This window comes from Bombus vancouverensis, chromosome 6 (assembly GCF_051014615.1).
Source record: "Bombus vancouverensis nearcticus chromosome 6, iyBomVanc1_principal, whole genome shotgun sequence".
NCBI classification, from domain to species: domain Eukaryota; kingdom Metazoa; phylum Arthropoda; class Insecta; order Hymenoptera; family Apidae; genus Bombus; species Bombus vancouverensis.
Genome location: NC_134916.1, coordinates 8,525,044 through 8,540,637, shown reverse-complemented (window position 1 = coordinate 8,540,637; position 15,594 = coordinate 8,525,044). Strand labels below are relative to the sequence as shown.

Here is a 15,594-nt window from a genome sequence, read left to right as displayed (position 1 = left end):
CTGAAGCTGTGCGACGATTATACGTATAGGAAGAAATACTCAGAACGTTCATCTTGACAACGTGTTTCAAGATCATCGAAATCGGTGAGATATCCTCCAACAATGTTACCGATCGTAGCAGTTTGTTATTAAAAATTAACTTGCTTAGGTACCGACTTTCGTTACATTAAACGGTATAGTTCAACAAGGGACACGTTTCTTAACGCAAGGAAGCGTCTGCCTCTAACGATCACAAATTCTGCCAAGTGTCTGATTGACACTGTGCAGAGGAGAGTTGTAACAGTAATTAGCCAATTACCTAGTCCGGTATAGCTTCCCTGGAAGGCTGTAATTTATTTGATCTCGGCACAGACTACTAGATATTGCCAAGGCGTGCGTGTATGCACATCTCCAGCGCATAAAACTCGACATCGGAATTGATGGAGCCAATACGAGGAAGGAGCGTGGGCGGAGTAGACTAATTTATTAAGTCCGGTTGTAGAAGGTAACTACGCGTGATAACATGGGTACGAAGACGAGGAATCGTTCGTCCACGCGAATTCCAAGGAAGAACGAAATCTCGTCGCGTGGACAAGGTTAAAAGTAAAAGCGATGAAAGTAGAGGAACCGACACAGTTTCAATTTGTTAATCCGTGTCGTTTCTTAATCAGAAGCTTTTATAATCGGAGAATTAAAAATTGACAAAGACAAGTAAATTTCAGTTTGGTCGGTTTTATTCCTTGCAGATATAAACGCGATATACGCGTTTCATTTTCAATAACTAAATCATATGCCAAAAGATATGAGATTCCTGATTTTTCAAGAATATTTAATATCGCCTAATGAATGGTCCAAGGAACGTGTATTATTCTCGGAAGCGTGGTTCGATACGCGACCGATTCAATCCGATTACTCGATAGGATGGTGGATCTGTTACGTATTCGAGCAGAAAAACCTACTGAGTTTCGATGACAGAACGAAAATATCGAGCGTGTTTTTAAAAGAAAGTCTGATAAAGCTTAATCGGCGAAATTCTATCGATCGAACGGCTCAACACGACGGGAAGATCTCGAATAGACGAAACAGCGATGGAAGCGAGTCAGTTGATTATGAAAATAATAGAAACGCGCTTATATCCATTCGGCCTGGCAATTTATAGCTGCATTCCGCGTAATTAGCTACGAGACCGAGGTGTTTTTAATTAAACGAATCACTGGAAAACAAGTTTCTCGCGACAGGAAATTCGATTTCGAAATTGTCGCAAGTTGCTATGCAAATTTATTCGTGCAGCGGGCATGAGACTTCAATAAGCTTTGAAAACGTAGACGAGAGCAGAGCAGCGTTTTTTTGTCAGAAACATTAGACATTCCGCTGTATTTTACTTTTTATTTTATCTTCTGCGAAATTAGAATATCCTGAGATAAAAATAATAAAGTCTGGCAATATCGTCGATTCTATTTATTCTTTGAACAATAAGATAGATGTAAGTTGCAATTTTCTCTCGTGCGACGATAAAGAGCAAAAAGATAGGTATATCGTATCTACATGTATGGATGATATTTGAAATATTAGCCTTCGTCCGTTATCGAGGAAACGATTCACGACTTCTGCTGAAATTGGCTCGCAATGTTCGAATAACCACTGACGCACTGCGTTCGATCGAAATGGATTCTCATTTAGCGATCCGATATTTTTGAAAAAGAGAAAGGAAAAAACAGGCGCTCGCGTGTGAGTATCCGTCGCGAAATATTCGCATGATTTTGCTGGCAAATGTATTTGTGGTGCACGACGATAAATCGATATTTTTGTCAGGCGGTAATCGCGTTTTATATGCATCGCAGCACACGCGCAAATATTATCAGACCTTCACCGGAGTGAAATAAAACGAAGCGTCTAGATACGGTAGAAAATTATAAGATACATCATATGCGGGGCTGTTCAAACTCGACCGTATATTGTTTGCTCTGTAACGTGTAACTCTCTCGTGACATTGTCAGCCTTCAAGATGCTTGACGCGTCGATCGTGATCCTCGACGCTTACAACGCGACACGCGATGTTAGACACGATTGGCATCTACTTCGACACCTTGCATCATGCCCGATTGTCCTGATTCCATCATCCAGTTACCCAAACTGTCGATCGATATAATACTTATTTTCGATATTACAGCGTTCATCGCACTGCGTTTCGGTTCAGTTCGTTCATCCTCCAGCACCTTCTATCGCAATTGTTTAAATATCCACGTGGTCGGCCTATTTCCTTTTATCTCTTTCGACCGCGTTACTTTTATTTTAACTCTGTTACGCGAGGTTAGTTCACGGGGTTAGTTTCGTTTGATCGCGAAACACGGTTTAACCACGAGAGAGGAACAACAACAATGTAAGCAAACGGTTTCTGACGATATTTGCGTCAAACAGCGTGGACAATACAGTCTCTAGCTCAAGCTTATTTGCATTGGGAAAAGGCCCGAACTGAATACATAGGTGAAATAACAGGGATGCCCGTAAGTCGGCTCGATCCGTACAGTATATTTTTATCGGAACTCGACGTACGAAGTCGATAATTGCTCGAAGCGTGTCTTTGATAATTCGATTAAAACGAATGCTTTTAGAATATACGTAGACGTTTATATTCGCGCTTAATACAAACCTTCGAGTAAAAATCACGGTAGTAAAGAGCGTCGTTTAGCAATCAGTGGCAAAACCGATAGAATCGATAGAAAAAGAAAATGAAACAAGGAAAGAAGAGAAAAAAGACGATACGTGGATTGATCGATTAATGGAAGCGAGAGGCTCCCAGAGCAACGATTCCAAAGTGGTACGGTATCGTCCCGTGAATGGCAAGCAATCGCAACGACGAGACGTTGTCTTTAAGAACGATTAATCGATCGTATTGTTCGGTGCCCTACACGCTCGCGATACGTACGAAGCTCGGCTCTCTATCGGCAAATCTATCACATTATCGGTGTTCAAGGTACGGGACGTGTCGATAGCGGTGCTCGAAATTTCGAGCGTGACGCGAGACGCGCGGATACATTTCACGTGGATCGATTCACCCTCGACCCGTGTTTGTGGTTGTTTCCGTGTATAGTGTTGGTGGTTCCGGCTTAAGAGGGCAAGGGTGTGATCACATTACACGTGAAAACGCATTGGCCCGATATAAGGAGACAAACAGGTATCGTAAGATGAGAATGTATCTGGTATGCGGCTGCTATTTCATAATTAAACTGATCTACACGGATCGAATCCAATTTTATCCAAAATGCTCTCGTTTTGTCCTCCTCTTGTCAAACGACCTCGGGGTTTGACGAGTTGACAAACTGTCTTTGAAAAGTTCGATTAGTTTGCCAACGAAAGCCAACGCAGATACTAGTGTAATTTGGAGGAAAGCAAGTATCTTGGTGTTGCGAAGCCTAAACTCGTACCTAATTCAGTTCCGTATTTTGATGCGATGTGTACCGGTACTGTAGATTGTTTCGTGATGATTTTACTGGCTGAAGGAACGGGGAATGTGTACTAGACGAGAATGTGGCAGACGCCAAGGTTACGAGGACCGCAACGAGGCAAATGGATGCGTGTTGCGAGTAATATAGGGAAATACGAAGTATTAGACGAAATATCGATATTAATTTACGAAGGAACACGTTGCAAATCTTGCAGCGAATCTCTAGTCCCTGCGTTTCACCGTGTTTCTGCTTGATAAGCGTAATTCAAACGCAATTCCCCTAGTCATTTTTAATTAGTTGATCTTTAATTAGCTCCGGTCAATTGTAAAAAAAAGTCTCGTTAAATTCCATCTAAAAGTTATTTATTTACGACGCGTTATTGACGATATTGTTCCGGAATAAAAATTTAAGTGGCGCTTAATGATAACATTTTTTAGCTGCTATAAAGAAAATGAAAAAATAGGCAATATTTATAGGACGCGATTGTAGATATCAAGACACTCTGTTTCACTTACGCTTCATATCTCTTATTCCGAGGTAAACGTACAAAATTGAATATAACGAGCCAAGTTCAACTATTATTTGTTTGCTCGTAGTGAGAGACCAACTCGAAGATAGTTTCAAGAGAGGATACTTCTTCGTAAGTATAAATTTTGGAGTATATTTTCACTTTTACAAAGAAATTGGCAACTGTAAACATCTGTTACTGGATAGCAGAGTATGGGATTTCAGATGAAACGCGAAAATCACTGAAGTAAACCTCTCATACATTGAAATATCAACTTGTTATAACTGTGGCGGATAACGCCTGGATATCCCCGTACAAATGTGAAAGTTTTCCAAAGTTGGTATCACGTTGTCTAACTTGAAAACAGACTGTGATCGAGATCGATCGAATTATCGCTCCGAATTGCCCAATCGTTCCAGCGATTTAACCTACTTTGTGCTGAAAATTTAGATGGTGAGAGACAGTTTTAGAACGCTTGCATAAATTCAATCACTTTTTCGTTATGCTGCGAGCGGACAATCAACGCAAATGGATGCGTTGGACGACGATCGATCGGCAAGGAAATTGAATTATAAGAACGTTTGCGTTGCATTCCTTAAATTCCCGCAGCTTGACAGACGCAACGGAGGAATCGTTGCGCACGTTGCAGCAGCCCTTTTAATAAAAGATCGAAGGACGCAATCGGCGTTAAATTTACAGGTCGAGTAGCAGGCGACGATATAGGCAATCCTGGAACCGTAGAAAATTCGTCCGTGATCGGCCGCTGACTCCTTCGGCGATAAAGAAGATTTAGATCGATTTAAGATTCCAATTTCCGGGGCTTCTCATGGGAGCTAGGGTACTTGGAAATACGACGACGTCGACGAGGACGGAGATGTGCCAGTGGCATATCGTGATGAAAGGACGAAGGAGCACAAGAATGGTTCCCCGTAGATAGTAGCCCGGTTTCGGTAGTAGCCTGGATTCAAAGTAGATGGTCGCTTCAGTCCGAATTACTAGGCTCCACTTTCTACCTTTTCTCCATTCTCATCCTTTCCTCTATTTCTTCTCGAGTCTTATCGTTGCTCGTCTTCGTCTTTTTTTTTCCAGAAGCTCTTTCCTTTTGACGCTCTTTCTCTATTCAGAGCTATTTGTATTTCTTGCTCGATAATTACGCTCCTTCTTCTTAGAACGTTTCTATAATTTTTATAATTGAACGTACGGTTATATAGCCCCTGGTCTCGCCGGATATCTCTATCTCCGCGTATAATCCTGTCAGACAGCTTTACGAAATATTCGTCTTTTTCCTAGGGAATACTAATTCCTCGACTAATTTTATCGTATGGTTTTACTTTACAAGGTAATTTGGCCGGACGTAGGATCTATCTCTTTAGTTATTTTCATTAGGCCGTTCTTACCGTTGCTTACCACGATCCCTTACTCTCTTTGAGTTACCATATACCCGTCGTTTTGTTCCTCTTTTGCTCGTTCGGATTTCATTTCATCCGGTACGCGCCACTCCACTCCGCTCTTACCAACTTTTACCTTTTTCCCGTACTTTTTGAATACGTTCCGTCTTATCGACTGGCGTCGTTCGACTACGTTACCGAAAGAAAGAAGACATTGTACCCGAGACACATCTATACGTGACTCTGCGATACATACATACGCGCGGATACAGGTGCTCAGATTATACTCGTGTCACTTCCTTCGAAGTGTCTGCTTACACAGATTAGTATACAGGCTTTAGTCGCAGTACTACGGTCACGTTAAATTCCACCGGCAACTTGAATTAAACCGGTCGACTTGGCCAGTATTACCGGTCTCCATTTTCTCTTCTTCGTTCTTCCCTCTCGCCGTCTGCGTTTTTTCTTTTAACCCTGTCCTTCTTTTTACCAGATTTCTTCTTTACTTTCTCTCGACCATCGTATCGCCTTTCCTCCAGTCTGCTACAGCCCGCCCACCTCCTTTTGTCTAACTTCTCGTCCCTCTTGCGCGCTACCTGGGAATACCGCCTCGCCGTTAGTATTCTTTATTTGAATTTCACTTCACTGGCCCTTTGGAAATTTACGTACATACGCGTTGTATAACGGTGTTACACGTTTTCATGCGTTTAATGTTACACGACATGGGCATCGATGATCGTGGATTGGCATATCCGAGGAAGATTTCTGTATCTGGCCAGCACAGGAACTGTCAGCATTTTTGACCGAGAAACAACGATTTATCGATCGACGACATTTACGCGCTGCTCTAATATGCCAGTTTACGCTGCTTATCGCTTTTCACGCAGATCCACTCGCGAATAAGAAATCGATTATCGTTGTTACCTTCATTGTATTTAGTCATCGCGAAGTATTTTAAAAATACTTTTTAAATATTTTTACGTAAGTTCCAGTGTCCGATGATATTTATTTATCTTTCTCTTATTCTTATCTTGTCTTATCTAGGATCGATAAGTAAATGCAGCAATTTGAAACAATTTAATAATTGCAATTTAACAATTTACCTTCCTCTTACGTATGTCTCACTCTTTATAGAGGTATAAACTTTTATACAGCATAGTATATACGAATTTTGATAACATACTAAACGTGAAATATTAAAATAAATTTATAAAAATTTATAGCGTAATATAGAAATTTGTCTAGTACACTATAGTATAGTATTTTACGATACGATATAAAGATTTTATTGCTTTTCGGAACATTCTCTTACATAAAATTTCATTGCTCGAACTTGGGTTTCTTAAATACTATGATCAATCTACTATCCTTTAACTAAAATAGGATAGAGACTCGTTCGAGTATCAAGAATGTAATACGTTATATTAGATATCAATGTTATATTCTTTGTGATAGTTTTCAACAATATATTTTACATTTCCATCTTTTATATTACTTCGTGTGTCCATTGTCATGTAAAAGATACAGCGAAACGTGTCTCGCACAAAGAAACGCAATGGAATCACGAAACTTTTGATACAACATCTTGGATTATTAACGTAGACTTTGATAAAAAACGAATGTATGCGGGTTGCCGTTAATATCGTCTTGGATTCGAGCGAATAGACGACTAAATCCGGATTACCCACCACGGGGTTTCTCCTTTCTCTTTTTCCCTTTCACCGGCATTCTTCGATTCTTCTACGTTTCTCTTGCTTTCAGTGAAATACGTTCTCATCTTCCCTGGTATAAGTTTTAATCCTTCTCGATGATTTTTACCCCACTTCCATTTTAGTATAACACGATGTTTATACAGATACAGTTTCGTTTCCCTGAAAGTTTCGACGAGATTGACCAGCGAATGGCATAACGTCGAGAGACCTTCGATCGAAACGTACGATCGTTTCCCTTCAGATTTTATATTTCTTATTTTGTTTTCTTTTTGAGTCAATACCCGTATACATACATATATATGTACTTTCATTATCTTTGACAGTGTCGTATTTTTGTTAAACTTCGGCATATCTGCCGTTTTCTTTTCATAGCAACTATTCTCTATCGACCCTCGATCAACTCGTTATCATTTCTCTTCGTTTCTTGTCTGACTTTTGTTATTCCCTGTAGGTACACATAAAAAAAAATTCCCCGTGTGTCCATTCATCCAATCTTATCTTCTCGCCTTTTTCCGTGTTTCTTTCTTTGGACTTTTTAATTCCATTGCTGGTTTATATCTATCGCCCAACTTCGTCTCACGGTGATGCATATTTTGTATTCTCTCTGGCTTCACCAGCTCTCTCGTCACCCCTGCCCCCGCCCCTTCTTTATTTAATCTCCGAACAAACGTAAGGGGACTGAACGGAGAATATTTCGTGTTTCAATCTGCCTGTTTAAATTTTATGCGCTCGTTCACCGTTTTAATCTTTCTTCCACTTTTCATCCCGACCATGCAGGCGTGTTATGTCAACGCGTTTCATTCTACGAAATGCTATTTATCTTATAAGGAAATGCTTTCGCGCGCCAGCGTAACCGCGTTTCTTTAAACGACGCTATGGTGGTCGCGGTACCGAGAGTAACGATACAGCTTCTCTGCGCGTAATTAATGGTTCAACTTTGAATCGGAAATCTGTTAAAGGAAACCGTTATTTCGCGTAACTTAAACGAAATAAATAAATTAAATAGCACGAACGAATAAGTAGTTAAACAGAGAAATATTTCATCGAAGAAGAATGACTCGTTCCACTTGTCATTAGTAGCACCAACGCGTTCTTACGGCAAGCAAACACGTTCACTGGATAATACGTATTTCTTCTATAAAACGGCGCAGCGTTCCTATATCGCGATAACGAAGATAGAGAACGGGCGAAGCTTCCTAAGCCGAAGCTTAACTCGGACAGCGTGAGTCTCAGACCACGGATTTCAGTAGCAACAACGTCCTCTCGTCGTACCTTTGCCCGACCTTCGACTACTCGAATCGACCGTCCCCTCGCAATTGTACTCCACTTTCGTTGGTTCTTGGCAAAGCGGGGAGCTCCATCTTTGCGAATCTTGCCACCGTCTCATCTTCCGACCTTTCCTCTCCTTTGGTCCTTTTTTCTCGCTCCCCATCGCGCTCTTCCGCCCTCGACATTGCCACGTTCTATCGCAAGGAACCTCGTAATTGGCCCTTGGACCGCGACCGGCCTTCAGGGCAAGTCGAAAAGGGAGCGGCGAATGGGTAAGGGTCGAACGAGCCGAGGGTAGCAGTCGAAGAAGCTGCCCGTGTTTAGGGGGTAGACGAACGGAGAAGTAAGAAGCCGAAAGGACAGATACGAGGAGAAAAGCATCGGTATAGAGCGAGAAAGAAAGTGTATAAATCGGAGAAAGGGGACGGGCTGTGAATGGAAGGTGGAGGATGGGAGACAAGGGAGGAAGAAAAGCAAGAAACGAGTAGGCGAGGACGGGAACTGAAACAGGGAATGGTGGCACAGGCAGAAAGATTTGCATCAACGGAGGAAGAACACGGAGGCGTAATACGACGGTGGAAGTAGGAAAACTGCGGTTCGAGACGGAGAGGAAGAGGGAGAAAGTGAAGAGAAAAATAGGGCAACAACAAACTGTAATTAGGAAAGGAAAAGAGTAAAAGGAAAAGCAGGGAATGGAGAACTATGTGGACAAATGGGAGCGGGTAAAGAAAGGGGTGCAAAAAGAAGTTCGTGTTGGCGGGGAAAAAAGTAGGGAAAAATAAGGAGAGTTTGAAATAGAGAAATGGTGAAACGGAACGAGAGCAGGGTGCGGGTGAGGGGGGAGGGGTGGGAATGGAGAAACAGGGAGCTAAAAGCCGGACCAAGAGGGGGACAGGGGAATGGAAAAAGAAGAAACCAGAGCGAGTGGGAGAGAGGGAGAAGCAAGGGACGAAGAAATGGCCAACTTCGAGAGGGTGAAGAGAGAAATATGGGACAAGAGAAATTATGTGCGAAAAAGAGGAAAAGCGGGCGGTGGGGGAAAGTAAAAAATCGAGAAAGTACGTGAGCAGCGACGAGAATGAAGAATTAAAGAAAGTGGAAACTGCGTCTATAAAAGAGTAACGGAAGAGAACCAAAGAGCTGTCGGAGAAAGAGACGTAAAAACGCAAACTGTATCGGCAAGAAAGGCGTACGGGTAGAAAGACGGGTTAAAAATAAGGAAAAGAAACTGCGCGAAAGACAAGCACAGCGAGCTAGAGGAAGTGGTTAAAAAATGTAAACTAGGAGAGAAACCAGGGTGGTCGTGCAAAGAACAAAGAAAGCAAAATAAGTAAACACGCGATAAAGAAAAATAGGCAGTGCACGGGTCTCCTAAACTGAAACGAAGGAGCACACGATTTCCGCAAGGACTTTACCCTATATCACGAGATGGGGTTGCGCCACGGGTACAAGGGATACGTAGCTTCCTTTCACCCCCTTGGGAGAGACGGCTGCTTCGTCGTGCTAAACTTTAGTCGGGGTGAGATATGCAGAAATTAAATATTCATTTGGGCTACCAACCCTAGTCTCCTGCATTTTCCTCTCTCTCTCCCTCTCTCTCTCTCTCTCTCGCGCGCGCGCGCCTGTCACGCGCCCTGCTTTGTACCTTCATCGTTCTCCTTCCTTTTCTCTCTGCCGTTCACTCGAAAAATAATGCCTTGGCCTGGGGCCAGTTCCGCTGAAGGCTCTCGATGTTCAACCCCTCTTGTTTCGTTCCAGTATCGTTGAAGAAAAAGATGGCGAATAAGGGCCAGCGAGTGTGCGCGCACATTGCTACTAAGTAACCTCTTCTTCCCTCTTTCGTTTCTTCTCGCCTTTCTTTTAATTCTCGTTACTCGCTTCTCGCCGCTTCCTCCAGTTTCGAAACGCGCGTATCGTTCCGAGGAACGTACCTGTTGAACCATCCAGTGACCGTTCGATGAAACAACGACGAGTACTTTGTTTATGCGTGATTTACCAGCGTGCCGCAGGTGAATGGTAACCTTCGACTTACGTATCGTCTGGCTTTCACGCCATTTCGCTCTACCTGCCTGCTCGTGGTCGCGAACGGAACGGATCGGATCGCAATGGAACACGCTGCTGCTTGGATGTATCTACCGTGTTGTTGCGCAACATACGTACGTACGCTTCCTCCCGGCGGTTGACGAAGTGTTCTCTCGGCACGGAAATGCAACAGCGCTTCCTTTTGCTCCTACCAACACATCCTACAGAATGGTTAGACGCAGCGTCGAGGGAACGCGAAGGATAAAAGGATTTGTTTTGGAGCTTTCTAGAGACCGAGGGTAGAAGGAGCGGGAGGGTGGGAGCTGGATGAAATTTGAATATCGTCGTTGTTGCCTTGACAGAGTTCGGTAGGACGAGGGCGTCGTGATAGCGGTTAGGTTAGAGGATACTTTGTACCTTAATCGTTGTATAAATAGTCATTAGACGCCGAGCTAAATATTGCCTGGAAGTATGCACGCGCGTTTGTTGCTCGCAGAACGGATATTTTCCTCTATGCGTTGCTGCTCGCGTGGCTGTAATTATTTTTGACTAGTTTCCGACCATGTTGAAAATTAGCGAGTAAATAATTTTGAACGGCGGACGTTTAACGCGCGGCAATTTTTCTTTTTTTTTTTTTTTTTGTTTCGCCGGTTTGTTACAAACTTTGTCGACGAAAATAAGCTGTAGAAATTTGAACGCGGCGGTCCTAATAATAATTACCGAAATAAGTATGTTGCGTCGATAACAGTTTCATACGAGAACTAGTGTTTTTAATCGTTGCGAGCGCGTGCTCACGAAAACGTTCGTATCCTCGTATTTTCCGTATTGTGTTTAATTTTTCCTGCGAACTTAGAATCACGCCGTGTCGAACGTAATAGAATTAAAGGGCAAACGAGAGTTGCGAGCGAACAGTGGCGTTTTCAGCAATTTTCATTTTTCAGCATTTCATTTAATACGCTACGTCTGGCGTTCTCTACAGGTTTCAATCGTTTTAAAAGCAAATTCTAAGGATAGCTTAAAACAACGTTTGTAAATTGCCAAAGTACCGGGCTGGCCTATTTCTTCAACGAAAGTGACAAATCGTCTCGTTCCGTTATCGGGAAAGGAACGGGGGAGAAGAACTCGCAACTTTGATCGTTCGGATTCCTCCAAGTGTACAGAGAAAAGGACGCAGGAACGGGACAGCTTAAAGCGTATATGTTATTTTGTGTTTCACGAGAGGGGGATCGAATAAAAATAAAAGATCGCTGTGACAAGCGTTCGATAACAAATATCGCGGATATACGGCCCGTTTGTGATTTGAACGAAATAAAGCTTAGTGTCGCCTTTGCTGTTTAACGGAAACGTTTCAGAGAACGAATATAAGAACAGCGGGAAGGGCAGGGAACGGCGAGGAAAATAAAGAGATTTGCTTCGCCGTTTTCAGCTGAAAAATAGCTAGAGTGGGATGGATAAAAATAACATAAAATTTGAATATCATCGTCTTTGTTGTTCGCTCTTTACGAACCTGTAAACGATAGGGAATTGCGTTATTTATCGTCTCGTTGTTGCACAATACGGCCTCATATGGGATAGAAGCTAACAGTTTCTTCTCTTTTTGTTTTAGATGCCCGCATTCTGCGGAATAAACACAGAGAGTCGAACCGAGGTAACAGGGATGAAAGGATTTCTTCGACTGTGTCGAGAAAGGGTAAGACGAGCTCGGAATGTTGTATCGCGCTTTCAAAGAGTCTTTTACAACGTTTTATCGCGTTTACGGAGGATTGTCTCTCTACTCGCGTGAATAGAAAACGCCGCAATATTATAAATATTTCAGTTAACCGTTACAACGTGAGAGTATGCTTTCCCAGTAGCGTATTCTTAAAAAGAAGAAACAATGTCGGCAATTTCAAGTCGCGGATCGTTAAATGTCACAATTCTTTTTTTTTTTTTTAAACATCGACTTATCGCTTATCAAGGATTCGATACATTACGCCACGAGATAGTCGATAAAGATTTCCATCTGTGTTTTGATCGTTGAATCCAATAGTCGATATTTCGTCCCTATTTTTAATCGCTCTGTTTATCGAAATAGTTCAAGGATCGAGTAAATTTACTAACGTTACAAAATTTCAATATAGATCGCGATTTATACGTTATGGTCGCATTGAAAAAGAAAAAAAAATGATTGGGAAGATGTATTCAAAATTGATTTGAAATAATCTTTTAATCTAAGCTAATTACGTATATGTACGGCGGAAGAATTTTCTTATTCTTACGGTTATTCTTTCGACACTTGGCTCAGCTTTTATTAGAACGAACTCGTAACAGATCTATAAATTTGCAAATTTTTTAAATAATTCTCCTTTCTTTCCGAGTTGGACGATTAATCCAAGAACAATAGTTACGCGATATCTCCATTGTACGATATCTTGCGAAACTTGGTGCGCTCTTCGTACTCGTTAATACAAAGGTAATACAGGATTTCATCTTTACATGCGACTTGACTTGTGTCTTCCATAATTGTATTCATGATATTCATAGTGTACTGAAATTTATCGAACCGCGAGTTTATGCTTTTATGAGAATATCTCGCGGATTTAAATCATACATAGGAAACCATAATGGCACACGACTAGATGGCGTCGTTGGAAATTCTGTATATTTACCACCATAAGCTGCAGCGGTGATCGCAAAAGGAAATTTATAAGGGGTTGAAAGGATTTCGCGGAAAGTCGAAACGTTATCGTAAATCTGTCCGAGTTAGCTCAGTGGGGTCGCCATTTCCGTAAGCGACTTGCCGACGGTATAAACAGAAGATGCGTGGAACAATAGAAGACTCGAGGAAATCGTCGGCAGTTCAGTTTGTCGCTGTGGCTCGTTTAAACGTTGAATATCGCCTTCATCGTCCTCGACGGCGTTGTGGAATTATTATTCTATCGATGATAGAAGGGTAAGAGGTAGGGGAGGCAGCTGATTTAATTGGAAATTAACGAAAGCCTCCGTCGAAGTTGTATCTTCAGGAGTCGATCTCATTTACGTGGCGGCGCGATTCGCAATAAACGGAGACGCGAGGATAAAATGGCTCGGCCGGGGCCGTCCAATTAACTTAATTAACGTTACAGAACGTTAAAATTTTGACGAAAATAATGCTTTATCGACGAAGTGGCTTTTAATTAATTTTCGCAATTGTTTTCCAGATAATTGTATTTTCCGCGTTGGGTTTAATCAACGAGGACGACCTTTTGCAGGATCGCGAGAAGACGTTTCGAAAGAAATGACTAAATTTGCTAAATCAACAACCGTTGCATCTTTCATCGCGTCTTTCGTTTCACGAATCTATCGTTAATCGCATTCTCTCATCTTCTCTATCTGCGGATTGCGATATTAATTCTTTTCACAACGCACGATTATTCCTCCTAGTGTGGTAATAAAATGTTCGTCGTCAGGCGTACAGGTTGATAATTTCTTCGTATTTGTCTAGAAGTCGCTTTCGACTTCGCCGAACGAACAGCGACGAAAATACACGCGAGTAAGTTAATCATGTCGTCGAATGATCTCGCGTGCCATGTTCCCGGGCATATTGTTTCGAGTCCTGACTTGAACGCTGGCCAATTTCTGGTATACGTGTAACTGCATGTCAGCTGCTAGTTTCTCCTTGATGAGGTAAACGAGCCATGTCGATTAGACCGCAATAGTGCCATATTTACCAATAACGTAACACCAGTGAATCCTGAGAAAATCTTAACCGTCGATAGGGGGAAAGGCGTTGATTGACATCGATATCGTACGATTAACTTGAATTAAGAGAAAAGGAAAAGGTTTTCCGATTGTCTGGAGGGTAAAATATGCATACAGCGTGTCGCAACAACTTCGTTCGCCTGAAATATCTTCGTTGTTTCAAGCAATACGCGAAAATGTGTCGAATAAAAGTTAGAAATTTGAACGGAATACATAATATAGCGATAGCGGTTTCTTGAAAGTGGATACGTACAGGAGATACGATTTTGCTTATCTGAACTTTAAACACTCTCGCGTACATTCTCGCGTATTCTTTGCAATAACGGAAATACTTCAGCTGGATAGAGCTACACGACGCAAATGCACATCGCGGGGTACATTGAATTCGAACAAAACTGTAAATCGGCAATTTTACGAACGTTAATAATCCTGTCGGATCCATTGGATTACGTTATCGTCGTTGGGGAAAAAACGATACGATGCGTGATCGCGTGAATAATACATCATAAATCGTCACATAGGTTACTATCGCATTCGGTTCGATTAACAACGCGCCAGGTTGTCGTCGTATTAACACGTTGACTGCCACGACACCCGCATTCGGGTGTCAGTAAAGTTTCTGGTCAGGCCGCGTAACTCATATTCGGGTCTCGCTTATTTGACTACTTGCGAAGGATCGTCGTAGGTATTTGAACAGATATTCCATAATAATAAAACTGTTGAATTGTTATAACATAAAAATACGGAAATGGTTTATTAAAAAAATTATTTAGAATGTAGAACTTTAAAGCATTCTATGCATAGCTGAAGTTGGTCGGGACAATTTGGACAATAAGTTGTTGTTTTCTTCAAATTCTTTTGTATTTTTGTTCGGTTCATTCGACGTCTTTTATTTGCATAACATAGTTTGCATGCGTGTCTAATGCTTCTTCCGGAATCGTTTTTCCGAACGGCGATATTACGCTGACTCCGTCGAAGATAAGGATTTTTTGTATTTTCAAACAACTCTAATAATTTTGCAACTAATAATTGTCTAAATATTCTAATATTTATATTTTTCCTTGTTGCAATTTCGTAAACCGTCAAAGCGTTTACAACAGAAATTCCCAGAAGGAATTGAACGCCAAGTTTTCTGTACCATTTGACTCCTTTTTTAATTATGGTGGCATAAGAAATCATTTGGTTGCAATAATCTATACCACGCTGTCCTTCATTATATTCAACAACAGCTAGTGGTTTCAATGTTGCGAACAAACGAAACGAAAGATCATTCTTGAGACCACCACTTGAGCGACTCGCATTACTAAAATATCGATGGGAGCACCTAGCAGAGAACGCTTGGTACTGTTGTACGCGTAGCCTGACGGAGATTCCTTTGAAAACACGCATGGCAGTCAACGTGTTAAATTAGTCGATAATGTCCGCGATACGGGGTGAAAAAGAGAGGAAAGAAAAACGAAGAAAAAAATTTATAAATAGGAGAAATTTGCGTTCGAGAATGCTTGGGGGAAAGCACGCCAATCGCAACGAAAGCGTAGTGTTCTCGATGACTC

General features: G+C 41.8%; 1 protein-coding gene across 1 annotated transcript in view; it reads left to right on the top strand.

Moving 5' to 3' along the window:
- LOC117157932 (uncharacterized) overlaps positions 1–15,594 on the top strand; it is a 282,010-nt gene that overhangs the window by 171,373 nt on the left and 95,043 nt on the right. Inside the window, exon 3 of the mRNA XM_033336287.2 lies at positions 11,928–12,011. Within this exon, the coding sequence (XP_033192178.1) occupies positions 11,928–12,011 (84 nt within the window). The remainder of the gene's footprint in view (positions 1–11,927; positions 12,012–15,594) is intronic.